This window comes from Perissodus microlepis, chromosome 5 (assembly GCF_051167445.1).
Source record: "Perissodus microlepis isolate ML-2025 ecotype Zambia chromosome 5, ASM5116744v1, whole genome shotgun sequence".
In the NCBI taxonomy this organism is placed as follows: domain Eukaryota; kingdom Metazoa; phylum Chordata; class Actinopteri; order Cichliformes; family Cichlidae; genus Perissodus; species Perissodus microlepis.
The window spans coordinates 27,164,418-27,191,835 of NC_140465.1; the positions used below are offsets into that span (position 1 = coordinate 27,164,418).

Consider the following 27,418-nt stretch of genomic DNA (forward strand, 5'->3'; position numbering starts at 1 on the left):
CCCACCCTAATATCTCATATTATCATGCTCGCACCACTTCACACCTACTGCATTAACCCATGGTATTCTACGCTTTTCATTCCTCTCCAATTGTCTATCTCTGTAGTAAGTGTCACTTTTTGGAAGTGTTGTATTTTCACTATTTTCACTTTATAAAATATATTCTCTGAAAATCAGATAACAGAAAAAAAGACAACTCACATAGAATAAAAAGGATGACCCATAATGATGAATCATCAACAGGAACATTTTTCCACCCATATCGATTCACCTAGGTATCCATATAGCCATTCTTCGTACATTCACCAAGTTTAACCTTAAGACATATGTCTCCATTAAATTTCTCTCACATTTAACCAAACCGCTCTTTATCTAGATAATCTATGTGCACTTCTTCACAATACCACTAGATGTCTACATGATCTCTCTGTATTTATTATCGACTACAATGGCCTACTTAGCCTGCTCAAAAGCAGAGGAGGATGCCTACTGGCAATATGTATGGGTCTGATTAGCTACTCTGTTAGCTCATGACGTACAGATCAGGTGGTTAAATTTGTTAGGTTTGTGAGGGCGAGTTTGCCGGACCGTCCATTTTGGTGCATGTGTGTTTTCACTTACTTGGAATTGTTGGAAAGTTCTGCTTCGGTCATCACATCTGTCTGAAAAAGTTCTTAAGGTCCTGAAGAATAGCAGAAGATCCCTGCTCTCCTCTACCCTGAAATTACATTGCACAGATCACTAAAGCAGTTTATTTAAGCCCCCCACCAAGTAGCCAAATGGCTCCAGCCCATGCCACATGAGTGTAACATTCATAGTTTGATTCCAAACAGGGACCTTGTGCACCTCTCTCCTTTTGATTTTTGTATGCCAATTCGCCCTTACTGGGCCAACAAAGGCAGAATGCAAAAATCATTAAGAACACTTTTCTAAGCTATCACAATCCTCAACAGTATCCTGGAAATACTGATTCAAAGTGTGCATGCATGTTAGTGTGCTATTGTTTGACAGTTTGCACTTAAAACACAGTACAAGCTTGATGGTATGGTTATTACTTTGACAGGCTAGTCACTCCATACAAATTTATTTTATGTAAGAGTAAATATCCTCCAGCAGCCTACAGATGGCTGATTGTGGTGGTGGAGGAAAGCGGTTGCAGTGATGTCAAAGGGGGAGCAGGAAAATTTTGTAGCTTATTTAGAGTGTCAGGTTGGTTTGTTTGGTTGATGGTATGAGGAGAATGAGGCAAGTTACAACAATTGGAAATCATTACTGCCATTAATGTCTGTATAAACAATCTTGAAGAAAATAACAACTTAGCAATCCATAAGGGTTTTCTTAATGTTATAATTTTAACAACAGCACCTAAACAATTTCATGCAATAAATAAATACAATGAACATAAAAACTATGTTGTGATTTCTCCACTGTTCTGGAAAAGGGAGACACCATTAGGGCTGGGCCATATCATACCGTTCACGGTAATACGGTATAATGTTGGGCAACGATAAGAAAATGAAATATTGCGATAGAATATGGGTAAAACGCGCATGCGCAGTGCCTTTGTTTTCATACGCACATAGCGGAAAAAGCATGGCAGCGACGCAGAATGAGAAGAGCGAAAGTGGATCGTTGAATGAAACAGATGAACCAGAATTGGTTTTTAAAAATGCTGCAACTTCAGTGGTGTGGAAGTGGGTTAGCTTTAGTCCGTCAGATACACAACAAAGCACTATTTTTGGTAGAGCATGCTAGCGGGCCGTTGTTATTACCGTGTTTTTTGGAAAATACGGCACACTTAAAATCAATCCTTTGATTTTTCTGAAAATCGACAGTGCCCCTTATAATCCCGTGTGCCTTATGTATGAATTCTGGTTGTGTTTACTGACCTCGAAACGATTTTATGTGGTACACGGCGCTCGAAAATCTGTCAAATGTTTTAGTACGACTTTGCTAAGCTACGAACCCGCACCACTTGATGGATTGTCGGAGCATTACGGCTATCGTAGGCAGGAGCCTCGCGGAGTGATACGTACTGTGCTTCAACATAATATTACCGTATTGTGTGTGTATAACCTCTTTTTAAGTTTTGTGGATATTATATATGGTTATGCTGAGGATATGTCGGCCAATTTCCACTGGAAATGCCTTTTGGTTAAACTGTGAGCAAGGAATTTGCACTTGCACTGTTAAATTTTTATATAACTTTAATGCACACAAAAGCTGCTTGTTTAAGTGAAAATACATTGAAGGGTTTTGGGTTTTTTTGCACTAATAAAGTTGTGGAGTTGTAAAGTGTTTTGTCTAGTGTCAATTATATCGTCAGTTATATCGTTATCGCAAATTTTCAAATGTATATCGTGATAAATATTTTTGGTCATATCGCCCTGTTCTAGACACCATATTGACCTGAATAAAAGTGAAAGTTGCAATCGATTAAAATATACAATTATAAGTTCAGATATTGCTAGAGAGTTTGCAAGTTTTATTTGCAGACTTCAAGTTGTTACCATTTGTTTTGAGCCTGTTTATGTCAAAGTTAATCAGTAGTAAAATTGTTTTATGAGGCCGGTTTAGCCTGTAGCAGATTGTAAAGGCTCAGGTAAGACATTCTTCTGCCATGAAATACATTCATAACACCAAACACTTCCCTCTAAATATATCACCTAACTAATTGGGAAACCTCTTCAAAGCCCTGAGAATATGCTTTTTCAACAAGATAAACCTTTAAACAAATAAGGGAGTCCTGACAGATCCATTTAAATGACTGTTGTCAAATTATTATAACTTATATAGGTAAAAACAGGTTTTAGAAAGCTGTCTTGGTGATTAATCTTAATTGTGATTTAAATATATTTATACAAGAAATACATTGTCTAAAGAGGTAGTTTGCAAAAAAAAATGCCTACTTCTTTATAATGTGTTGTATGTCATAACAGAAATGGCAAAAAAAAAAGTATTTGTTTTGGTCTGTCTGAGTGAAACTGGGACATTCAGTTAAAGGATTTCCAGAGTTTTCCATGGGGGCCCGGGGCTAGACGGCAGCCGGGTTACATTTCCAGATGATGTTATTCCACACAGACCTGATGGAAACATGGCAGCACCCTGCCATATAATGGAGGAGGACCAGAAAGACAGAGAGAGGAAGAGAGAGGGAGAATGGGACCAATGCCTAGTTTGACTGATTTAGTTCTACTGCTTCTGAAGAATCTATAAAATATTCTGTGTACACTGGTAGTAAATCCAATCAGCTTGCTATCAAGTAAGATCTGGAAGGAAAAAACAAAAAACAAACCATACTGGGAGGATAATGGTTGGGGTCATCACCGATGATGACTTGGACTTACAGGATTAATAATGCAAAGTTCTCCAAATTACTGGATGCATTTTGTACAAAAAGATGCACACGTGACATAACAGTTGCTGCACCTTTAAAGCAACAGCTGTTGAAAAAACAAATCTGTCTTTGAGAGGCAAAGCTGATGAATATCTCCTGCTCCTATAATGACCTCAACACAGTGTGCACAATTTCCTGACACTATCAGTCTGACAAGTTAAACTGCACTTCAGAAAACTGACAGCCTGACGGTGTTTCCCCCACTGGAGGCTAGAAGTCAAAACAGTTCATAAATAAGCTGGCCTGGATCTCCACACGACAAACATCCATAAAAGAGTCTGTCTGATGTAATCTTCTTTAAATCCAGTCCTTTAAATCTATCCCAGACTGCAGAACACCAACAGTGTTTCACATCAGTTACCCCCGAAAACAAAGAAACCTCTCGGTTTTGAAGACGCCAAGATATTACATAGCAAATTTATTTAAACTTGACTTAAAAGCCTGAAACAGTTGTATTGTAACCTGCTGTACAGCTGCCAACACATAACCTCACCTGCCTGAAAGTTGCTCTCAATACAGATACAAAATGACTCATTATTAGCTAATAATGACAATCCGCAGCATCTTTCTCACCTTCAGCACTTTTTACAGCCTTGAGTAACTGCAGAGATTCTGTATTGCACTGTGAATACTATCAAAACATGGGTGGCCACAGAGAAGTGCTGTGCTACTTTTAATACTAACAGAGTTAAGAGATCACTTCACCGAGCCAGTGGGACAAATGTGAAAACAATATATGTGTGCTGGTTTAATACAATGAACAAAGGTCCTACTGTCAGTATTTATCTTCAACAGCTCAGACCACATTGACTTTACAAAGATTATCCATCTGATTTGGATAGACTCTCTCTCTCTCACACACACACACACACACACACACACACACACACACACACACACACACACACACACACACACACACACACACACACACACACACACACACACACACAGAGAGAGAGAGAGAGAGAGAGTTTCTGACAAGGCACCAGTGTCTTGAATCATTATCTCAAGTATTTTTCCATCTGTTGTTTGCCAAATTCTTCAGACTGGGCCACACAATCCAGATGTGGTCTGGCCTCAGATATAGAGCAAATCAGACTTCTGCTCTTTGCTGCTGATTCACTGACAGACCAGGCGCTTTCTGGCAGATTGTGGTCATAGGGACAGAAAATGCACCTGGGTATATAAAAACCACGTTTAGTCTATAATCCACAAACAAAGAGAACATCAGTTTGATTTTACAGCAGAAAACTGCTCATCTGCACAGCAAAATACTATAATATACAGTCATGTGAGAAAATGAGGACACCCTTTGAAAGCCTGTATACTTAAAATATATTTGGAGATGTGGATATTTAATATCAATTTTAATGATACTGAGGGATCCAAATAATATAACTAAACAATTAAAAAATAAAAAGCCTTTCTAAAACTTTATGTGAAATGTAATTTTAAAAGAATGCAATTTCTGGTGAGGAATAAATTAGGACACCCCCACTTATTATCCCACTTAAAATGGTTAAAATCACACACACAGGTGTATCTTGTCAGGTGCACATGATCAGTACATCATTAACCAGGATTTTAAAGGAGCCTTGCCCTATTTAAACCTCAGATTTAGTTTGGTGTGCTCCTGACTGTTGAAGTGAACGCCATGGTGAGATATAAAGAGCTGTCTGATGCCCTCAGAAAGAAGATTGTGGCTGCTTATGAGTCTGGTAAGGGATTTAAAAAGATCTCAAAAGAATTCGACATCAGCCATTCCACCACCATCAATTGTTTACAAGTGGAGGACATTCGAAACAACTGCCACCATGCTCAGGTCTGGCCATCCAAGCAAATTCTCCCCAAGAGCAGATCGCAAGATGCTCAAAGAAGTCATCCAAAATCCTAAAATGTCATCATGGGAACTACAGCAGGCTCTGGCTACTGTCGATGTGAAAGTGCATCACCCTACTATCAGAAAAACACAAGTTTGACTTTCATGGGAGGTGTGCAAGGAGAAAACCTTGGCTCTCTAAGAGAAACATTAAGGCCAGACTGAAGTTTGCCAGAGCGAACGTAGACAAAGACCATGACTTCTGGAATAATGTTTTTTGGACAGATGAGTCTAAAATTGAATTATTTGGACACCAGAACAGTAGACATCCATAGTCCTGGAATGGCCAAGTCAAAGCCCTGATCTTAATCCTATTGAGATGCTGTGGGGTGACTTGAAACGGGCTGTACATGCAAGAAAACCCTCAAACATCACACAGCTGAGAGAATTCTGTGTTGAGGAGTGGGGCAAACTTTCTTCTGATCGATGTCAGAGACTGGTAAAAGGCTACAAAAGGCGTCTTGCTGAAGTTATATCAGCCAAAGGGGGCAACACTAGTTATTAGGAGGTAGGGTCTCCTAACCTTTTCCTCCATTAAAATGCACCACTTTGGTGCACGCAACAATAATCTAGTTCACTCAGAGCACAGCAGGAGATTCAATGGAATTAAAAAAGAAATGAAGAAATAGAAATAAATCGTATTTGTGGGAATGTACTTATCCTGCACAAAACACATTTACCGTTGGATTTATGAAATGTGTGCACCAGCCTATTTGTTCTTACCAACTTGTGTATAAACAAATATCTGCATACCCGTTTCCTTCAAGATGAAGTAGAGAAAGTGGTGGAATTGGTTTAAATCACAAGGTTAAAAACTACCTTGTGACTACATTTACGATTTTGTTTTGCTTACATGCAATTATATTTTTTATTTATTTGATTGCAATTCTGTACATATGGTGGCTTATGGTGTTTAGGAAAACAATTAATAATCTAAGAAATAATAAGATATAATAATAAAAATATTTAATATTACTATTAGTAGTACTTTTTTTTAAAAAAAATTATATTGATTGTATATTGTATATTGTACTCATTTTAAAGACTTGTGTTTGAAATTTCCTAACAGAGCCAGGCCATCATTTGTGGTAAATGGCAATCGGACTGGTTCTATAACACTTTTCTACTCTTTTTCTACTTTACTGTGTACTTAAAGCACTTTATATACCACGTCTCATTCACCCACACAACATTCACACTCTGATGAATGCATGGTAAGCAATTCTGAGTTCTGTATCTTGCTTAAGGGCACTTTGGTATTTGCAGACTGAAACAGTGAGATATTTGAACCACAACCACCTGCCTGGCCACAAAAACCCTCTAAATTTGTTTAGGTGTTAGAGTACGAAGAAATTCAGGCATGAACATACTAATAAATCCTGATTTGTTCATGCGCTTGATTTACGCACAAATACGTGTGTAGGCACTGTTAATAACTTCTCATTTACTTACTAGCTATTGTTTTTAAAGAAACATGCACTTCTCTTGTTAAACACACAAGCAAAACCAAAAGTTTCACTAGACCATGGTGTCAAACCTTTTCCACAGTCCATATTAGCTTCTCTTCACTGGCCTACTGTTAAATCCTGAACTTAAATTCTGCATGATCAAGCCCTGTTATATATTAACAGTATTAGATTATTCCAAAAAAGCACTTAGCTTCAGACTACAGGTTTACTTGTGGTTCCTAGAGTTTCTAAAAGTAGACTGGGAGGCAGAGCTTTCAGGTATCAGGTCCATTTCCTGTGGAACCAGCTCCCAGTTTGGATTTGAGAGAGACACTATGTATACTTTTAAGATTAGGTTAAAACTTTCTTTTATGATAAAGCTTACAGTAAGGGTTAGACCAGATAACCCAAGACCATCTCTTAGTTATGTTGCAATAGATTTTGGTTGCTGGGTGCTTCCAATGATGCACTGAGTATTTCTTCTTCACTCAACAATTTTCTTTCCATGTGTTTAATCATCACTATTGCATTTAGAGGTTTAAACCAGCATTAGTAATGATTAAACTCTGACTCTCTCCCTCGGCTCTCTTTTCTTTCCCCTCATGGCAGATGGATGGCCCTCCCTGAGCCCGGTTCTGCTGAACGTTTCTTCCTGTTAAAAGGTTTCTCCTTTACCATCAGTAACCAGTGGGATTCTTAGGGTGTTCCCTCTAATATTGTTGGGTCTTTACCCTACAATATAAACCTGAACTTCTCAGCTGGTAGAAGACAATAAGGGTGGAACATTACTTAAAGACAAGAAGAAACCTTATTAAAGGTTAAATGGGGATTCTAGACAGAAATATAATTTGCAACCCAGTGGGTTTGATAGCAATTAACATTTTTTTCTTGCTGTGTAAAAAGCACCTGCTGGGGAAAAACAGTGACTAAAGCTCCAAGCATCACTGAGTAAACCTATAATAAGACCAGATTCAGCTCAGATACATTGGACAGTCACAGCAGGAAAAGAGTGGGTGTAATTAATATTATAGATGGCTCTGCTCCATTTACAGGTGTTTGTGCCAGTATGCAACACACCTAGAAGGAATCCAGCCTTTATAAATGTAATGAGTAACACCTGTGCTTGAGTTTGTCTTTGGAAAGGCTTGCCATTTGTGAGACCAAGAATGAGTAAGTGTGAGTGAGAAGGTTCGGCCTGAAGAGAGATGTTTGCTGTGTGACAATTTCATCTACTTTAATAAGCACTTCAGTTAAATTATACAGGCAGCTTCATTCTGACAGGGATAACAACCAATATTAAACATGTGGAGCTGGACCAGACAGACAGAGTGTAAATAAATGAGAAACTGACCACAGTAATTGGCCAAAGGTATGGAAGTTAAGGAACATGTGTATTTAGCATGTCTATTTAGACCTAATTTTTCATCCATTACATTACTTTTTCTGTCACTTTCTATGTGACCAACCAGGTGGAACACTATAAATGTCTTTAAGAAATGTCTGTCCAAAAACATGCCACTTACTCAATATTTAAATGATTCTTCATGTTTTGCTCTTCCTGAAGTGAACAGCTCTGCCTTTGAGTACAGTTCTTTAGAACACAGGTTAACTGTTAATTCATTCACCTTGACAAGAAGCTGCTGAAGTTTTGCAGGTCACTTGAATCGAGCACCACATTCAGATCGCCGATGGTCCTCTTTGATCTCTCACTGTCCTGCAGGAAATAACACACAATCCATTATTCAGTTACAGCACAATGAGTCACTTTATTTACAGTGACCAGTTTCACCCATCTGTGTTGCTCTGCTTTAAATACTTTGTCAGATTAAGAGAATGTCACGCTGACATGTCATGCATGGCCCTTCGGATTTCACTATTGTCCAATTATAAGAACTCACAAAAGCAAAGCAAAACAATACAACAGAAGTGACTGAACTCAAATCTCCTCTTGAATTTTAATCTCTATTATATAATTATTCTTGAGTTAAACTGGTTTCATTTCTCTTACAGATTCAAACAGCTGAGTAAGCATTTACAGTTCAGTGTCTGGACTATATATATTATATTATGTAACTGATATATAATCAGTCAAGTTTCTAAGCTACACTTTCACCATATCTTTTCATCATCGTTAATGTGATCAGGAGCAAAATGTGGGTAATAAACAATGGGCAGATTAGTGGTGACACATAAAAACTTAACAAATTAAGCCTGTTTTTCAGTTCCCTGAATGTGAGAAGCAAAACAAAACTGATCATTTAGCCTTATTAAATTGGGGAAAATATTTTCAGGAAAAGCCAAGGGCCCAGTTGATGCTCTAAAGAAATAGTTCAGAGCATCCACAATCCATAATGTGTATTATTTTTACTCACCTGTTTGTATTTTAACTAAATATACAAGAAAACCTTGCTTTTTATCTAACCTTTGTTAAATTTCTAAATGTTTTACAGAGTTAGGCTAGCCATTTCACCCCACCCCACCAGCCTTCATGCTGAACTTGGCTTCAACTAAACAGCTCTTTCTCTGTGTTAATGAAAAAGGTGGTTTTTTTTAATATATATATATATATATATATATATATATATATATATATATATATATATATATATATGTATGGAGATACGCTCATGATTGGTTTCAATGTGTTACAACAAACAAAACAATTTAAGGTTACTGGAAGTTGTGCTAGTCCACATTAAGGTGCAATAAAATTAAACTACAATTAAAGGTAAGAAGAGACGGTTTCAAATCAACAAAACAATTACTATTCTCATTAAAACAAGTTAAAACCCTTTGGATAATTGTAATTTTAATAACATTTTTTGAGCCATGCAGGAGAAAAGCTTTAAATAAAACCATCTGCTTGCTCTAATAGTCAGTGCAGCTAGAATTAAAACCAGAAAACAAACAATTAAAGTCTTTACTGAGTTACTTATGTCTCTTTACTGAGTTACTTATGTCAAAAGGTATGGGTAAAATCTGCATCTTAAATGACTTCACGAAACAGCTTATATACATTATCCCTAAAGCCCAGCTTCACTGGTGGCCAAATGAGCTCAAATTAAAACCAGAAGACTTCTGGACCAACATGAAGCTGGTTTATTGGTCATTATACTGCACAATAAATTTAAAATTACTGTTAACTTTACATTTACACTATTAGCTGATGTTGAATTGTCTTTTTTTTTTATGTGACAGTCAAAAACGGGATTCTAACACGCCTAGATATGAGGTAGGATATAAAACTTCAGAACTTTTTTGTTACAGATACAAATGTAGCCTGAAAGAGCTCCAAGTGCTGAAAGTTGTCCTCGTGTGTTCGGTTACGTTCACAATTTTGAAAATAAATATACACCTGATTTAGCCATTTTTGCAAGTTTCAAATCATTTAGGAGGATACTGTGTTCAGGCACCTGCAGCCTTTTAAAACATGTTAACATTTCCCAGGTAAGCTACTGGTGAATATCATAATCATAGTTTTATTATTGTTACTGAATATCAGACATCATCACAAGAATTGTAAAACAACACCACTCATCAGTGAAACACTAAGGCACATGGCTTTGTCACCCTCTGCTGGCTGGACACAGTACTCCAGAAAGAATTCAGTATGGTTTTTGTCTCTGAGAATGTTTATATACCTTATTTTCTACTTTAGTTAAAGATTGAAACAAGTTTCATCTGTCGCAGATTAAAGTGGAGTAAAATTAAGGCAACACCAGTCTTTGTATAATCAAAACCTTAAACAGATTGTGCATAAGACAAGTAGAGATACATGTGAATACTAATAATAATAATAGCCTATAACAATAACAACTAATAATCTATACAGTCCCAAGCTAAAGCCACGATTTTAGTTAATTTTTAAAATAATAAGTTTTATTAAGACTGAGATTTTGAGTATTTGAGCCAACATATCTACAACATGCAGACTCAACTGGACTTAAACACCAAGTCTGGGTCACAGTGACAGCTACATATATGGTTACACAATAATAATAATAATAATAATAACAATAATAGGTTAAAAAGCAGAAAATCAGACACTAGATGGCTTAGAAATATGGACACAAGATAAAATAAGCTGAAAAGTACTTGCAAAAATCAAAGCAAGAGTTCGATGAACAGTTTCAGACCGGAGGAAAACTACAATCCATAAACAAGAACGGAAGGAAATATAACAACTCACCTTGATCTCGGAAAGCTGAAACTCGACCTGGAAGACCAGTTCAGAGCAGTTACCCGACAAAGAGAGCTGCTGAACCAGCTTTCTGCCACCTAACATACACAAATGCAGTTATTTTTAGATCTATCATTTCATACCAAAATCCACTGAAGGGACCTTAAAGCTTACAGTGCATTGTGTTCCAAAAGAATGTTGTTCATGCATTATTTAAATTCATGGTAGAAGCCTGTCTTTTTTGGCATACAGTCACATATAAGTTTTTGATCAGTGTCAATCATGCAGGCACAAACCAAATGAATATTGTTTAGCTCATCAAAACCTTGCAGATAATGGGAAAAAACAAACAAAAATACAAACAAAAACAAATCAAACAACAAAAAATAAAATAAAAATACATTATATACTAAACTACACAGGGAACAAATTAAAACACTAAATGACATAAATAATTAAGATGCATCAGATTTATATTCTGATGGAATCTTAATCTTCTATTTAATACATAACAGGTCAGATGGCAGCGAAGACTGTGGTTTGAGACCCTGCTCTTACTGTTTTGTAGAGTCTTTGTGGTGCAGCTGTTCAAAGTGATGCCATTAATTTCTGTCTGCAGTTTCACATCCTCCTCCAGCTCCTCCAGCTCCTCTTTGAGTCTGGACATCACCATCTCCTTCCCTCCTTCTTGTCTCTGCCCGCACATGAACACTCTGTGAAGCCAAATAATTTATGATGTAAAGCTGTAGACAGATTTTGCAAAATGCAGAACAAAAATTAAACTCACAGAGCATTTTCCATTTGTTGGCTGTAGTGGAACGTTATGTCCTTATTGATTTCCTGTTGTTGGTGCTGCAGCAATTCAACTTCAGCTTGAAGACGCTTGATCTCAGACTCAAGCACCTTCACCTCCTCGGTGTTCTCATCACTCATCTTCTCCATCTTGAAGGATAAAAATCTAATGATTTAGTTAAAACAAAGACACGCATATTAGTTTGCCAGCACAACTTTATAACTTATAAAAAAGTATCAATTTGAAATTTACAGATTAAAACCACAAATCTACAGGAAAAGAAAAGAAAGGAAAAAAATTGTACTTAGAGGAATTACATATTTTCAATCTGAAAAGTTGGATCAACTTCATTATATTACAGACATTGCTAATTTTCATTTAATATTAGTTAATAATCCAATCAACCAATAATTTTATACTAATTATTATGATGAATAAAGAAATGGTTTTGACTCTAACAGAGAATCACTGTTTTACCACAAACAGCCCTACTTTCCTTCTCTTAACTCTCTCGTCATGGGTGCTTGTTCCAGTTTAGGTTAATCCAGCTTTGCAGAGTGAAGTGATAGGAATCCATGACGCTTGGACTAATAGAGTAGCTTTGCATTTGAATTCAAAATTAATCTCTCTTTATTTGACACTGGTGAAACTCCTTTAGTCAGACGAATTTACTGAAACGGTGAAAAGTGAACACAGCACCACTGAAGAGGTGCTTTTTCGAGACTTTTAAACTATAAACGCACCAAGTAAGAAAAAAGGTGTCAAAGTGGTTACGCTTTCATTAGTTGAACCAGTAAATCCCGGCTAACGAGACACTATAAAAATAACAACAACGTTAACAACAACGGACAAACTGTCGAGCTAACTTTCCACAGCTGTTTCCGTTGTGAAGAAGAAGTGTTTTTAACAATTCACAGTTCTATGTCAGTAGCTGATATAAAAGAGTTCTGCCATTATTAAGTAATGATTACCTGTATTTACCTGTTTGTTTTCCGTTTCTTAGCAGATGGAACCGAGCACTTCGGAAGCTCGCGCCCTCTGGATTCTACCACTTTTCTAAAATCCGAGGGGGGAAGAAATTGCCTCCTTGAATAACAGTCACGCCAGCACTATGGCTCTGTTAAAACAAATACTACTGTTGTATACATGTTTGCATTTTAAAGTACGTATAAGTGTTTTATCATCGCAAATGAGCCACAAAATCATAGCCCACCAGGAATTTGGGTGATTCCTTCACCCCACGTAGAAATAATGGAAATCCGCAGCTGTACCTAGTGCGTATTATTTTTTTCTCCTTTATCAATAAAATGGAATATAACAATTATATGTTAATTAGCTTTCTTAAGTAAACACTTTTATAATTAAAAAATGTACCGGCATCCCTTAGCAGCGAGTTCGTTTATTTATTCATTTTTAAACCACCGTTGAGTCTACGGAACATTTGGGTGGTTCCCGAGAAAAATGTTACGGACGGATTTATCTGCAGGACCTCAGCTCCGGACAGAAATTGTGGTAACACCAGCTGGATACATGTGAGGTAAACATTTGTAGCTTTTCGGACTTTTTATGTAAAAATGCTCGCGATAACAAATAAGAGTAGTTATAAATCGACTCACTTAGAGATCATATATGTAGTAGACGCTCTATGATTTATGTTATGCTCTATGTCTGGAGTTCCTCCAGGCTGAAATGGATTTACTGGATCCACTCAGTTGCATACAGCTAAAACCTGAGGCTCTGCTCTCAGTCCAGTCCTCTTAAGTTTATTCATTTTGGACGCTGCTTTATTAGTTATTATGAAGTCTTTGGTTTGTAATTTCGTTAGATTGTGCTGTATTATACTGAGAAGCACAATGTGCAGTGCAATGGAGTGGACACAATATTAGAAACAGTAAAACACAATTCAGAACCGTACAGACGAGCAGATCTCATCTGGCCTGATCTGTAGATTTATAAGAAGCATTTTGCTTTTCGCTTTTTGGTGGAATATGAATTTATTTTTTGTATGACTTTCCTGCATGTTTTACAAATGGTTATGTATGCAGTATTTATAAATGTGTAAAATATGTGAGGTAGTGATAGTGTACTTACTATGCCTGGTAGATCAGCTGAACATCAATTTACAAAGCTTTTTAAAGTGTAGCCACCTTATACTTACAGTCACAGCAATGCGGCGGCTGTACGTCGGTGGGTTAAGCCACACGGTCACTGAGAAGGATCTGAAGGATCGATTTGGAAAGTTTGGAGCCGTTGACGATGTGGAGCTCCGGACCAGGAAAGACCCAGAGGGTGAGGAATCCAGTATACACTGACACACTTTGACAGCCAGAATGGTGACAGTAACGATGTTTAAATTCTGTTTATCTAATTTTATTCATGTTCTGAGACTTGAAATCACCTTTCACATTCAGCACTGTCACTATCAGGTACTTGTACAATTGTTGTATTGGAAGGCATCTGATATTAACGAACCAGCAGCATTCATTTATGTTTAACTTTATTTGTTATTAAAATAAAATCCAAAAACTAAACTCTAAAGCATTTTCTTGTTTTACTGTGCATTTCTATTTAAAACAAGAAAACATACTTAAAGTTTGAACTTCTTTACATCTAATTTGCATTGAAAAAATCTTTAGCTGTTGTTCTCACACTCCACAAATTATACAACTTTATTTACAAGTGATGCTTAAATACAAGATGTCAGGTGTGCTCTGAACATTAAAAAGATTTTCAATACAACTGTGAAAGTTTAGTTTACTTTTTTATTTTTTTGGTCAGGGACAATAAAAATTAATCAGAAAAAGCATAATCGAAAATAGATTTATGATCATTATGTTTTGTTCATTATGAATTCTTACATCTTCATAATCTTATTGTTCCTCCTGCAGGTGTTCCCTATAAAACCTTTGGCTATGTCAACATCAATATTTCAGATGCCGACCTGAAGAAATGTAAGTGACCATAGCTGCCGCTGAAAATCCTCAGATTTAACCCCGAGGTCTAAGTCATTATCAGTGACAACCCCAAACTTCTAACTCTAAACATGTGTTTTAGGATTTAAGGGTTGTCATCCCCACTAAGTAAGTGGGGTTAGCTTAATTGGAGACTCTAAATTGTCCACAGGCGTGAATGCGGGAGTGAATGTGAGTACAAATGGTTGTCTGTGTATATGTGTTAGCCCTGCGACACACTGGCGACCTGTCCAGGGTATACCCTGCCTCTCGCCCTAAGACAGCTGGGATAGGCTCCAGCGCCCCCCGCAACCCTGAAAAGGATAAGCGGAAGCAAATGGATGGATGGATAGATGTTATGCTCCAAGGTGCATAACACAAATACAACACAACAAAAGCAATATATACAAAAACCAGGAATAAGAAGCGTAGTTACAGTATATTTAAGTCTAAATAAGAATTGAGAGAAGCACAGATGACTATTTTGAGGGGGAAAAGTAAATAATTTCTTATGTGTGTCAGTGAGAATTATTTTTTTGTTTGTTTTATATTTACCAAAACCTTGGAGAAAACAAACATATTCTGTGAGCATAGGGTTGGAGTTGTCACCAGTGATGACTTAGACCTCACAGGGTTAACTAACTTATGTAACTAATATTCATTCACACTGTTAGTGGGACGCCTCATCCGCCAAACTGAAGGAACCCTTCATCTAAACATGTAGTTAACACTTATGTTTGTGTTGTTTGCACCATTGAGTAAATTTTCTACAGTCTGCTTTCTAAACTAACATTTAAAAAAAACTGTTGCATTATGAGATTGGTGTGTTTCCTCTGCAGGCCTGACAGTGCTAAACAAGTCTAAATGGAAAGGGGGAACTCTGCAGATTGAAATAGCAAAAGAGAGTTTCCTGCACAGGTACAACCACGTCGATCTCGCCATGTAAATCTAACACTAACAGAAAAGTGAAAATTATTATTGAATTATTAGGGGGGTGATTTTTTTTAACTCAGACTTTAATATCAAGGCTCACAACTGTTGATTGTCTGGTTTGAAAATTCTGGATTTTATGTTCACCAATCTTAAAAATTTGATCTCTGTACCTGTAGAAAATTATTCCTATCTATTAGCTTGAGAGCTGAAAGCTCTGTATTAACTGTGTCATAGGCTGGCTCAGGAGCGGGAGGAGTCAGCAGAGCAGCGTCTCCAACAGCCTGCAGCTGAGGACAAGAGACAGAAGCTTCTGGACTCACTGAGTAAAGCTGGTGTAGACAACTTCACCATGAAGGCTGCGGTTCCGGGGACCGAAATCCCAGGACACAAGGTCTAGTCATACTCTTTCCCTCAAGACATGATTATAACAAATGCACTTGCTCTCTTGTGGGGTCATGTAGTCACAATGTGGAAACCAATTCTTTTAAAAATTGAATCCCCTTAACATAAATTATTACATTTTAGTTTTAAGGGTTTAAGGTTGGTGTTGACTGTCCTCTGGTTTCAGGACTGGGTGGTCAGTAAATTTGGACGGGTCCTCCCCATCTTGCAGCTCAGAAGTCAGAAAGGCAGCAAATCTCGAAACCTGAAGTACGACCCATCGAAATACAGCCACAATATTCGCAAACTGGACCGAAACACCATCCCTGATGAGGCCACACCTGTGACCCAGCTCACCTGGGAGGTCCAGGGTGGGGATGATGAAATCAGTAAGAAGAGGCGGGGAGAGTTCCCCCCATGTGAGCCATGGAGACCCAAGAAGAGTCGGACAGACAATGTTTCTGGCAGAACCAGGTATCCATGTGACCTTTTCAGACTATTCAAGTAAACCAGGTTTGATTTGGTTAATCCACAAGGTCTCAGTTGGTTTCTGTCTCCGAGGGCCTCTGGGATTTTAGATTTTCCTTCCTCGATCCACTTTGCCTCCTGGACATTTTCTGTAATTTCTGGGATGCCCAGGTGTTAGCTTTGGAATTATGAGGGATATCTGCTGGTACAAGTGATTCTGACATATTTATTTCTGGAGTTAAGATAACATTTTTTTTTTAATTACTAAAACCTAGGGCTGCACGATTAATCGTTAGAAAATCGCGATCTCAATTCATACTTATGTGCGATCTCATTTCCAAACAACAACGATTTAAAAAAAAAAAAAGAAAGAAAAAAAGACGACGACGATTGTACCGCATTTTGATCCGGGACGTAATCTGCATGAAAACAAGCGCTCACTCTTCCTGCTCAACAAATGACAAGGGCGGAGCCTTATACCACGTGATACAGAAGCTGGCTGCTAAAATTGGCAGGGAAAAAACAACGGAGAGCACGTCAGGGATGACGAGAAAGTGACTGGAGAAAATCCGTCCCGGTCAACCACCCAAACATCAATAACGGGAACCTTATACAGCGCTTCCCTATACCCGTCGAACTCCCGCAGGCACAAAGAAATTACGGAGGCTATCACTTATCACCTGACCAAAGATATGGCTCCCATCAACACTGTGCAAAACGAGGGATTTAGGAAAATGATCAACACCCTAGACCAGCGGTCCCCAACCCCCGGGCCTCGGACCGGTACCGGTGTTGTGCCAAAAAGTGATTGTCTGCCAAAAACTGATTTCCGGTATTTGCCAAAAAGCGATTGCTCATATTTAAAGTGCTATAAGTAACTTGTTGGGCTATAATATGTTAAACATATGTCAAATGCATCCCTTATGGATGACATAAAGACATCTTGAGCCATAAACAACATTCGTGTAACAAGATAGAAGCCGCAATCAGTTTTTGGCAGTGACTTTTATATAACCTTTATTTATCCAGTAAAAAAAAATCTCATTAACATTAAAAATGTATTTTGTAAGAGTAAGTTGCCCAACAGGACAGCAGAAATGTCAGCAAATATTACAATAGTTCTGTAAAAATATTTTAAGTGGGGATAAAGGACCGGATTGGTTATAATGTAAGTACAAGTTGTAAAGATACTTAAAAAACAGATAATTTTTTAATTCTTTATGTAACCCCTTTGTATCCCCTGTTCACCGAAGTCTATTTACGAACATACCTAAAGAAATTACACATAAAAAATACACAGAAACACTGGAAATCACTTTTTGGCAGACAATCACTTTTTGGCACAACACCGGTCCGTGAGTCGTTTGGTACCGGGCCGCGAGAGTTGAGGTTCAGGTGTGAAATGTATGGTTTTCAGGGTTTTTATCGGTTTTCAGCGTTATTTTGTTATCGTTTTTTTCGATTTTCCTGGGTCTTTTCACGTGTGTTATGAATAAATTTTCTTTTTTTCGGTACCGGTACTAGTTTTATTTTGTTGTGTTTATCCGTGACACCTTAAAGGCCGGTCCATGAAAATATTGTCTGGCATAAACCGGTCCATGGCGCAAAAAAGGTTGGGGACCGCTGACCTAGACAAACGCTACACAGTGCCGTCCCGCAACTATTTTTCTATTATTGCACTACCTGCTCTATACACGCAGTGTCGAGCAACGGTGGAGACGGAATTTCAAGCAGTACAACATTTTGCGGCAACGACAAAATGTGAGACATTTATTGTTTTTATGTTCAGGCTCAACTGTTACGAAGTTGATGTGCAGTTAATAAGTGCAATAAATATTTATACTAAAAGAATATTTAGTATAAATATTTAATATTTATATTAAAAGAAAATCGTGAGAGAATCGTGATCTCAATTCTAAGCAAAAAAATCGTGATTCTCATTTTATGCAAAATCGTGCAGCCCTACTAAAACCTCTAATGGATTTATTGTGTTCTTCAAGCCACCTGGTTTCTGAACTTGTTAGAAGTCCACACTTCCTGACATTCCATATTTCCATTTTTGTTTAATTCTCAAAGGTTCCTATCAGATTTCCTGATGTTCCTAGAGCTTTGCAAGCTTTCAATAATCCGTTCTGATTCATGGATTCTGGGTTTTTGGAATACCAGTTTATGAATATTTAGTGTCCCTTCCTTTTGTTGATTTACCTTAGATTTGAACACCCTGTCAACTCTGTCAATCACACTGAGGCTCATCAGCTCACCAACGGATTTGAAAAACAAAACGACCACAGACTGGCACAGAAGAAGTGGACACACTTTACTGACAGCGATGCCGACTCAGAAGAGGAAATCCGCAGGCTGGTGGCAGCTCAGCAGACCTCCCATGTTACACCACAGCAGCAGCAGGAGGTGGAGGAGGATAATCTGGAAGTGGTTGGATATGACTTCTTAGCAAAATCTGCATGCAAAGGTAACAGATGTGTTTGAAACAGGCAGTTTGCGCATTTTAAAAATTCAAATTTGTCATTGTTTATGTTTACAATTCTACCTAAGTGATGAGTTTAACTTTATGGCTGTTTATTCATTTTACTTTCAAATGCACATGTAGGTTCACGTGTGCAAAAATGCAATAACAAAGAATTCTCACACAGGATCCTGTTGTACTGAAGTAACCATGAAAGCCACAGGTTTCATTTTGTATGATTTACTTTGACGAGCAGAAAAGATGCCAAATTCTTAAACAGAATACATCAAGTAACCTGATTTTTATTTGTGGATTTTTGTGGCACATTGACTGCTAATTCTATGTAGTGCGTGTGTGGATGCAGATTTCCAGGGAAGAGTGCGGTATTAGCTTTATTCAAACCATGATATCAGGGATGTTCTTTCATTGAGTGACGCTGATCAGTACCAAATTATGTCAAAAGTCACTACAGTAAAAATAATGGAATTAAATATAAGTGAATCATTGTCATTTTCTCCATCCCAGAAAAAATTTATCTTTGGAATAGCAAGTTTTCCTCTTTGTGATTCCAGGTGATCAAGACAAGGATGACTACGACTCTGCTGACACAGATGAACTCTTTGCATCGAGGAAACCTCCTCCTGCTAAATGTCAGGAGAAACATACTCCCCCAACAGCAGAGCACCTCTCAGGAAACAACACAGACAAGAAGAGAAAAACAAAGAAGAAGAGAAAAGCTGGAGAGCAAGAGGAAGAGGACGGATCAACAGATGATGAAGAACACCTTACTTCTAGAAAACCGTCCTGCGTGCAGCAAAAGAGGGATTCTAGTGAACAGAAGAAAACTCGTGACCTCCCTGTCGTAAGGCCGTCCTCATCAGAATCAGATAGGGATGAGGAAGATGAGGGTGATGAAGTAGACTCGGTAGATTCATGTTCAGACTCTGATTATGAAGCCATGTTTTCTAATATCACCCATCTGGAGATCTCCCTGGCTGACCTGCAGAGGCTAGCTGAGGCGGCCCAGCAGAACTCAAAGACTGTAGCTCCCAGCTTCCTCGGAGCTGGACTAGAACAAGAAACGCTTTTCCCATCTTTTCCTGCAGAGCAACCTGCTCCAAAGAAAGGCTCCACGCCTGAAGAGATCCTCGCCATGATAATGCAGGACGACAGCAGCGAGGATGAACAGAAGAAAAAAAAGAGGAAAAGACAAGCTGTCACATCAGCACCACTGCCTGCCTTCCAGGGCACAAAAGCATTGAATGAGGTATCGGAAGACGAGGAGGAGGACGATGGAAGAGGAAGAGAGGTTAAAAAACAGAAGATGAACTCTGATTCTACACAACTGGTTCACAAAGAAACAGACAGCAAAACCATCACAAGCGTAAGAGACCAGAATCATGCAGAAACTAAGATTTCGGACAGCAGTGAGCAAGAAGAGGATGACGATGATGAAGAAGAAGAAGATGAGAGTGATGATGGTGATGATGATGATGAAGAAGATGAGAGTGATGATGGTGATGATGATGATGATGATGAAGATGAGAGTGATGAGGAGGAGGAGGAAAAAGGAAAGATTATAAAAGACATGGTTCCTCCTGATGTTTTAAAAAAGGTTACAACTAAAGTTTGTGTAAACACAGAAAAGGCTGAGACTGAGTCTTCGTCTAGCAGTGAAGAAGAAGAAGAGGAGGAGGAAGTGAAGCAGGGAAGGGTGAACTCCGGTCAGATTGTTGTAAATGTTAAATCTGCAGGCAAGGCTTCACCTTCATCCTGCAGCTCATCTGGAAAGGATAAGAATGAGCAGCAGGTCTTTTCTGCTAAAGGGGGTGTGAAAGCAGCTTTGAACAGGGAAACCTCCACCAGTGAGGAAGAGGAGGAGGAAGAGCCGGCACTACCCAGGATGGCATTAGGAGTTGAGGAGGAAGAGGAGCGGCAGAGACAGGCCAACATGAGGAGGCTGGCTGCTGTACAGCAACGACAGAAAGAGGCCGAAGAACATAAAAAACTCATCCAGGGAGCACTAGCCAACCTGGTGAGAGCGCAGCGTGTTTATAAGATATAAGATTAGTTTGGAATTATTTTAACCTAGTTAATAAAATCAACAACATGTCAAGTATATCTACATATTCCTCACTACCTTTAAAGACAGGCAGAAAAGCTTCAATAAAACTTTAGTCCTCTTTGTGTGCTGAAGGCTTCAGATTTTCTTATGACACAATTCGTATTATTTATTAATAATAATTACTGATAATGATAAAACGCTGTACCTTCATTAGGATGCTCCCGTGGCAGGAGCAGGGAAACACATCGTATTTGGCTCTGACGATGAAGAAGATGATGGTAATGACGATGGAGATCAGCAGAGGATGGACTCAGAGGTCTTAGCATCAAGGAAGACACTCTTCCAGGACAGCCAATCAGAGGATGAGGCCACTGGTGATGAAGCCACAGCAAATAAAAGTGTCAAAGTAAAAGCGGAGGTGAGTGAGTGTTGACACTTTTATTTGGTCTCTCTCAAAGGTCTCTGAACTGGAATATAAGAATTTAAAACTGCATTCATCCACCTTTATTTCACCGAAGATGGTCATTATTATCAGTAGACATCTTAACTGATCGTGATAATGTGGCTCTAAACGGGCTGTTTTTTAACTTTGCATTTGTGTGTTTCAGATGCGTCTGAAGTCATCGGGCCCTCAGCTGTTTGGCGGCAGTGACGATGAAGATGAGGAGGATGGCAGCAGGTTTGACATCAAGCCTCAGTTTGAGGGTCAAGCAGGACAGAAGGTGAGAAAAGAAGTTCCACACTGTTGCACAGAGGTGGTCATAATGTTTTAGCTCAACCGTGGACTTGTGCAAACTCGAAACTTCACACTAAATATTGGTTTGTTGTTTTTTGCTCAGCTGATGGCGCTGCAGTCTCGCTTCGGGACAGATGAGCGTTTCCAGATGGACTCTCGCTTTCTGGAGGAGGATGAAGAGGTTAAAGAGGAGGACTCAGGTGAGACTGTGGATGCAGGTACAGTAGCTGGTAAATGCAGGAAAGTAGATCAAGATGGAGAAACCCCGTGGTTTTTTATGTGCTCCGGACCAGGTTATTTACAGCATAACAGACCAGCATGCATACAACTACCATTAATTTCTTCCTATGAGATATTATGGACCTTGGTGTGCTTTTATTTTCTGAAGCTACATAAATCCTTTTGAAATATGGAAAATATCATCAGTCTATTAAAGCATCACCAGCTGGCCTGAAATTACACAGATGTTATAGATAAAATATTTTTTTATTAACAAAACATTCAAGCTAATTTTCTGTTTGAAAACAGAAAGTTTTTACCAGTTTAGTTGTGCTGTAACACAACCTCTTTATGTTGCAAATCATACACACTTCTTTATCTTCAATTCTAAGAATCATTTGTTACGTGTTTGTGATTCAGAGACAAAGAAAACCCTGGTGGAAGATGATGAGGATTTGGAGGAAGAGAAGAAGAAGACCCTGTCTATTCTGCAGAGTGTTCTTGGCCAACAACACTGCAGCAGCAAGACTGCTGGCAAAGCCAAGAAGTTCAAGTGAGCTTCACACAGTCTGAATCACAGCTGCTTCTGAACTGGAACAAGTCATATTCACTATGGAGAAAATAAAGAAACTTAAAGCTGTGTGACTGTGTGTTTGCAGAGATGTGTCAGCGCTTCATTACGACCCCAGCAAGGAAGAACATGCTGCATTTGAGACCAAGAAAGAGGAAGTCAAGAAGGAGAGGTACAAGCTCAGAAACATGAATTTCCACCTATTTTTCTTAAGTTCTCTAAATAAACTATATTAACACTATGTTAAGCTGATCTAGATTAATGGATAGTTCTAGGATTTTGTAGTTTGATGTTTTAAAGAAAGCCAGTAGAAACTTCTACACCAGCGGTCCAAACACCCCCAGGCCACGGACCGGTACCGGGCTGCGAGAGTTGATGCTCGGATGTGAAATTTATGATTTTCAGGGTTTCTATCGGTTTTTATCGTTACTTTTTTTTTATCGTTTTTATCATTAACTCCGTTTCCCTGGGTCTTTTCCCGTGTGTTATGAATAAATCTTCTTTTTTTTGGGTACCGGTACTGGTTTTATTTTGTTGTGTTCATCCGCTACACCTATTGTCGGATATAAACCGGTATGTGGCGCAAAAAAGGTTGGGGACCGCTGTTCTACACTCTTTCTATGGTATTTGTTTCCACTAAATACTTCAAAACTAGATCAGAAAAAGTAGTAAGGGATGGAAATTTAATTTTTTTTTTTTTTTTTTTTAAAGAAGCGGGAAGATGTTTCTAACAAACACTGTTCAGTCAAACAAGTAGTACATTTGTTTGGATATTATTTTCAGCAGTGGATTTAATACAAGCCCTGCGACAGACTGGCGACCTGTCCAGGGTGTACCCCGCCTCTCGCCCTAAGACATCTGGGATAGGCTCCAGCACCCCTGCCAAAGGATAAGCAGAAGCAGATGGATGGATTTAATACATCAGATAATCATTATTATTGTAGGTGCCAGACTTTGACAAGAAACTACCTAAGTAAAATAATATATAACAGTTATTTTACTACTTGTAAGTCAGCTCAGCACAGACCCAGACAGACTACATTTAGGGAATATCAGGGTTTTATTTTTCTGGGCTCACACACTGTAAACAATACAATGGCTGTGTGCTTCTTAAAAAGACCTCGGGCACGCTCAAGTGTCACTCAGCCTTCCCTCACTCCTCTGCCTGAATCACTCTGCCCATCCTCTCCACCTGCAGCTGAGCAGAAACATCACCCTACTGCAACGCAATCATAACTATGGTTCTGTGTGTAATCATTGTACTGGTTTTACTGTTAAACCTGAATTCTAACAATGTTTGTAATGGGCTTTTTTTTTTTTGCGGTACTCAATATTTATGTCAATAAATGGTTTAATATGCTTTTTGCAAAGTTACAATAATAAAATAAAGATTTTTAGCATTCACATGTGCAGGAAACCAGAAAATTCAACCTGTGATCTGTTGTCTTCACAGCAAAGCTGCCAGGAAGAAGAAACGTGAGGAAGCTCAAAAGCTTCCTGAGGTTTCTAAAGAGATTTATTACGACGTGTCAGGCGACCTGAAGACCGTGTTCGGTCAGAGCAAGGATGAGACAGATCAACAAGAAGAGAAGATGAACTGGGACCAGAAGGAAGAAGAAGAAGAGCGTAAAGAGAAGGAGGAAGAGTCAGCCCCGCTGCTCTCTGTTCCCAGTGTGGAAAAAGAGGATTTGTCTGGATTTAAATTTTCCTTCTTTGGAGATGACACAGAGACAGGAAGTAAAGAGACAGGTAGGTAGAGCCTGAACTAATCTTAATCTTCCAAATACATGAATGCTGTTGTTGTTGTTTTGTTTTTTTTAATCTTTCCATTTTTCTCTAAACAGCCAACTACAAGGTAGAGGCCATACAAGCTCCAAAGGTGTCATGGCATCAAGACCCACGTTTCCATGACAGCAGCTCAGAGGAGGAAGAGGATGAGCAAGAGGAAGATGAGGAGCAAGGCAACACCACAGCTAAAACTACAGAGTAGGAAAAACAAACATTAATCCTGTGAACTACTTCATGTGTCGACACTTTCATGTGACCAACGTTTTTCACAAGGACTGAAACTGAGCACTGTTTTAATAAACTCAGTTTGTTTTTGCCTAAAATTGTAGAAGTCCAGAAATGTGAGAATCTGTGTTTGATTAGGAACTATTTATGAGAAAGATGAGAGCATTGTTGCCAGTTATTTTTGGTTCATTAACATAGCTGCTTTCACACACCTGACCAATCAAAGCATGAAGTGGATATGACTGTGAGATTGTTATGAAAGGAGACAGGAGACTGAAGGTGTGTTAAATCGATACAAAGAAAATACAGTATGATCTGAGCTTTTGTGTATTTTTGTTGCGTTTTTACAGAGTGGTGATGCCGTCACACACTGAGTTCTTCTTCTTTTACCCTGATGATGACAGACTGACAGGTAGGATGGTGATTCCAAAGGAAATAAAAGAAAATGATCTTATTAGCTGTCTGTGAGAGTCAACATTGTGTGGGTACATTTTTTTGCAAACTCAGAGGTGACAGAACTTATTAAACTGTATCCAGCAGCTGGTTAGATCTGCAGATATAATTTCATGTCAGTGGAGATTTCCAAATTTTTGTTGTTGCTTTTTTTTTTTTTAATTGATAAAGGTTCTGATGTGTGATCTGAACACTGTTTTCTCCTTTAGAGGGTCCCAAGTTGTTCTGGCGTGTGTCTGAGTTGGAGGAGCAGAGGGAGCAGTGGGAGGAGAGGAGGAGCGCACTCAGACAGGTACAGAGTTTGTATGAACACTGCTAAAACCGGTCAAGAAGTTGAACCTTGTTAGATGCTAAATCTTCGGTTTTAAGATTTTATTTTTTTTTTTAATGAGAAACATAGCTCCACAATTTGTTTTCACGGTGAGTATGGTATACATTGCATATCATAACTTTATTACACTGCCAGACTGTTTTTGTAACACTAGGTTTTTTAGTTTTTCTGAAAAAAATCCAGTAAAATCTCTCATCTAGACCAAAAAAGGCACATATCTACACTCCCCTTAAAACCCCTGCTGCTAATACTGGTAATTGAGTACCTTAAGGTGCCAATCAGTGAGGCAGTGTTAGAGAGAGTTGTGACTTATACGCCTCTTGGAGTTATTTGGTTCACTAACTGCAATCTAAGTATAAATCATTTGGTACACATTGCAACTTCTTTGTGTTTTGGCTCAGACAATAAAAGTAAACAAGACACAGGTTGTGGTGCTAAGGTCACCCTTCTTCCCTGTACAGACATGTGATGCCACGGAGCTTAGAGGCCTTACAGCCTGTTCACCGGGAACATCTTGTGCAAACAAGCCTTTATTCCTCGACTTCATACCTGGCTGTATTACTTGCTGAGGCCTCTGTGTCAGCAGACCTGATCTCTCTAAATAAAACTTAAGCTTCCCTTCTGTCCATTCATCCATTTTCTTTAGTGCTTATCCAGCTCAGGCATGCAGGGGTGCTGGAGAGTGTCCCAGCTGTCATAGCTTGAGAGAATGAATGCTGGACAGGTTACCAGGCACTGACAGGTGGTCTACTTAATGATCTTGAAACCCAATCACCCAGCTACAGCAGCAGTGAGAAACGTCTGCAGTGGCAAGGCCTCAGCCCAGAAACCCACAAGAGCAGCGAACCCAGCTATCGTCCTAACTGCATGATCTCACAAAGTTCTAGCCCGTGATGGATGAAAGTAATCAAGAAGACAGAATTGGAGCAGAAAGATGTGTTTTAAAGTTTTGAAGAGACAGATTGTGGAGAAATTTTTCTCTATGACGAGTAACTTAGATAAAAATATTAGAGCTTTAAAAAAAATACTGTTTATGAGTTCAACATTTTCTTTGAAGTTGTTCGTGGGAGCATTTATGAGCACTGTCAGACGACAGGTTTAATTCACTGCATTACCAACCTCAACTCTTTGTCTTCATGCAAGTCAAATCTGTAGGTGCATAAAAATGTCTTTGCCAAGTCTGATAATTATGTAGGAGTGAAGACGTAAACTGGCTCAAGTTATTCAGTAAACATGTTTCGGCTTTCCCGTCTGTGTTCACAGGAGTACCGCAAGAAGCACAAGGATGCTCGGAGGAAGCTGACGTCCTCCCTGAAGAGCTGAGGATTGTGGGCAATGAAGTCTTTGTGTTTCAGCACTCACTGCCCTGAATTTGTGCCTGACAGAATTCATGCCTGACCGATCATTTCTCCTTTCCTGGTGCCAATTTTTTGGCTCGGACTGATTGTAGCAGTCAGCAGGATGGAGAGCAAATGGCTGCCAAAGACAGTGAACTCATCTGAATGTTTAAGATCGTCCAGAGTTTCAGATTAAATGTTTATTTTAGTGGATATTAATATTTTTGATGAGATATTTTGTAGTAAGTTTGTTTTTTGTTTTTTGTAAACAGCAGGTGTTACCTGCTGTGAAAACATGAGTTCATACAAGCAGCAGCTCCCACTTATGGAGGACCAAACCTGCTATAAAAGTGGACAAATAAATAACTAAATATGCTTCTTCAAATTAAAATAAGAATAAATGAAAATGAAAGGTATAACTTAACTAAACATTTTCTTTTCCATTGTTTCTGGTTTCAGGAATATTATCTTATCATTATCATTTTTTTTAAATCTCACCATTTTTACCCCTCCGCCTGTAAATGGCTGATAGGATATTGTTGTCACCCTGCTGGGCGGGCAGCATGAACACTCAAGTTTGTCAGTGCGATAACTCATAAATGAGCCGATGTAGGAGCTTCAAATTGATACCATAGTGCAGCTACTAAAACTCTCCCTGAGTTTGAATCTTGTTGACCTCAAGCTAAAGGTCAAGGTCAGAGGTCAAGCTACCTGAAAATCTTGTAAATTCCATAACTCAAGAAGGAAGACACCTAGGATTTTCAAATTGATATCGTAGGTGTATCTACTAAACTCA

At 38.6% G+C, this 27,418-nt stretch overlaps 2 protein-coding genes across 3 annotated transcripts in view; one reads left to right on the forward strand and one right to left on the reverse strand.

The window, feature by feature from the left end:
• cenpp (centromere protein P) overlaps nucleotides 1–12,787 on the reverse strand; it is a 117,246-nt gene extending 104,459 nt beyond the window's left edge. The window contains exons 1-6 of one of the 2 annotated variants that reach the window (XM_084929113.1): nucleotides 12,682–12,787; nucleotides 11,695–11,865; nucleotides 11,466–11,620; nucleotides 10,917–11,005; nucleotides 8,353–8,441; nucleotides 622–718 (exon numbers count right to left, since the gene is read on the reverse strand). In XM_084929113.1, coding sequence (XP_084785239.1) covers nucleotides 622–718; nucleotides 8,353–8,441; nucleotides 10,917–11,005; nucleotides 11,466–11,620; nucleotides 11,695–11,849 — 585 coding nt within the window. In that variant the 5' untranslated portion in view covers nucleotides 11,850–11,865; nucleotides 12,682–12,787. Of the gene's footprint in view, nucleotides 1–621; nucleotides 719–8,352; nucleotides 8,442–10,916; nucleotides 11,006–11,465; nucleotides 11,621–11,694; nucleotides 11,866–12,671 lie in introns of both variants that reach the window. The other variant, XM_084929112.1, reaches the window with a different exon arrangement.
• Nucleotides 12,788–13,106: 319 nt separating this feature from the next.
• Nucleotides 13,107–27,051, forward strand: nol8 (nucleolar protein 8). The gene is made up of 18 exons (XM_084929115.1): nucleotides 13,107–13,237; nucleotides 13,861–13,989; nucleotides 14,589–14,651; nucleotides 15,491–15,569; nucleotides 15,819–15,975; nucleotides 16,153–16,439; nucleotides 18,644–18,903; nucleotides 19,470–20,932; nucleotides 21,177–21,380; nucleotides 21,571–21,684; nucleotides 21,802–21,898; nucleotides 22,338–22,470; nucleotides 22,577–22,660; nucleotides 23,942–24,237; nucleotides 24,333–24,474; nucleotides 24,852–24,913; nucleotides 25,164–25,246; nucleotides 26,549–27,051. The coding sequence occupies exons 2-18, from the start codon at nucleotides 13,869–13,871 to the stop codon at nucleotides 26,606–26,608; spliced, it is 3,705 nt and encodes a 1,234-aa protein (XP_084785241.1). The 5' UTR covers nucleotides 13,107–13,237; nucleotides 13,861–13,868; the 3' UTR covers nucleotides 26,609–27,051.
• The last annotated feature ends 367 nt before the right edge of the window (nucleotides 27,052–27,418 follow it).

Coding starts and splice junctions, on each gene's coding strand:
- nol8 (XM_084929115.1), top strand. CDS start 13,869: ATGCGGCGGCTGTACGTCGGTGGGTTAAGCCACACGGTCACTGAGAAG. Junction 16,440..18,643: donor AATGTTTCTGGCAGAACCAG/GTATCCATGTGA, acceptor GATTTACCTTAG/ATTTGAACACCCTGTCAACT. Junction 22,471..22,576: donor GGCAAAGCCAAGAAGTTCAA/GTGAGCTTCACA, acceptor GTGTGTTTGCAG/AGATGTGTCAGCGCTTCATT.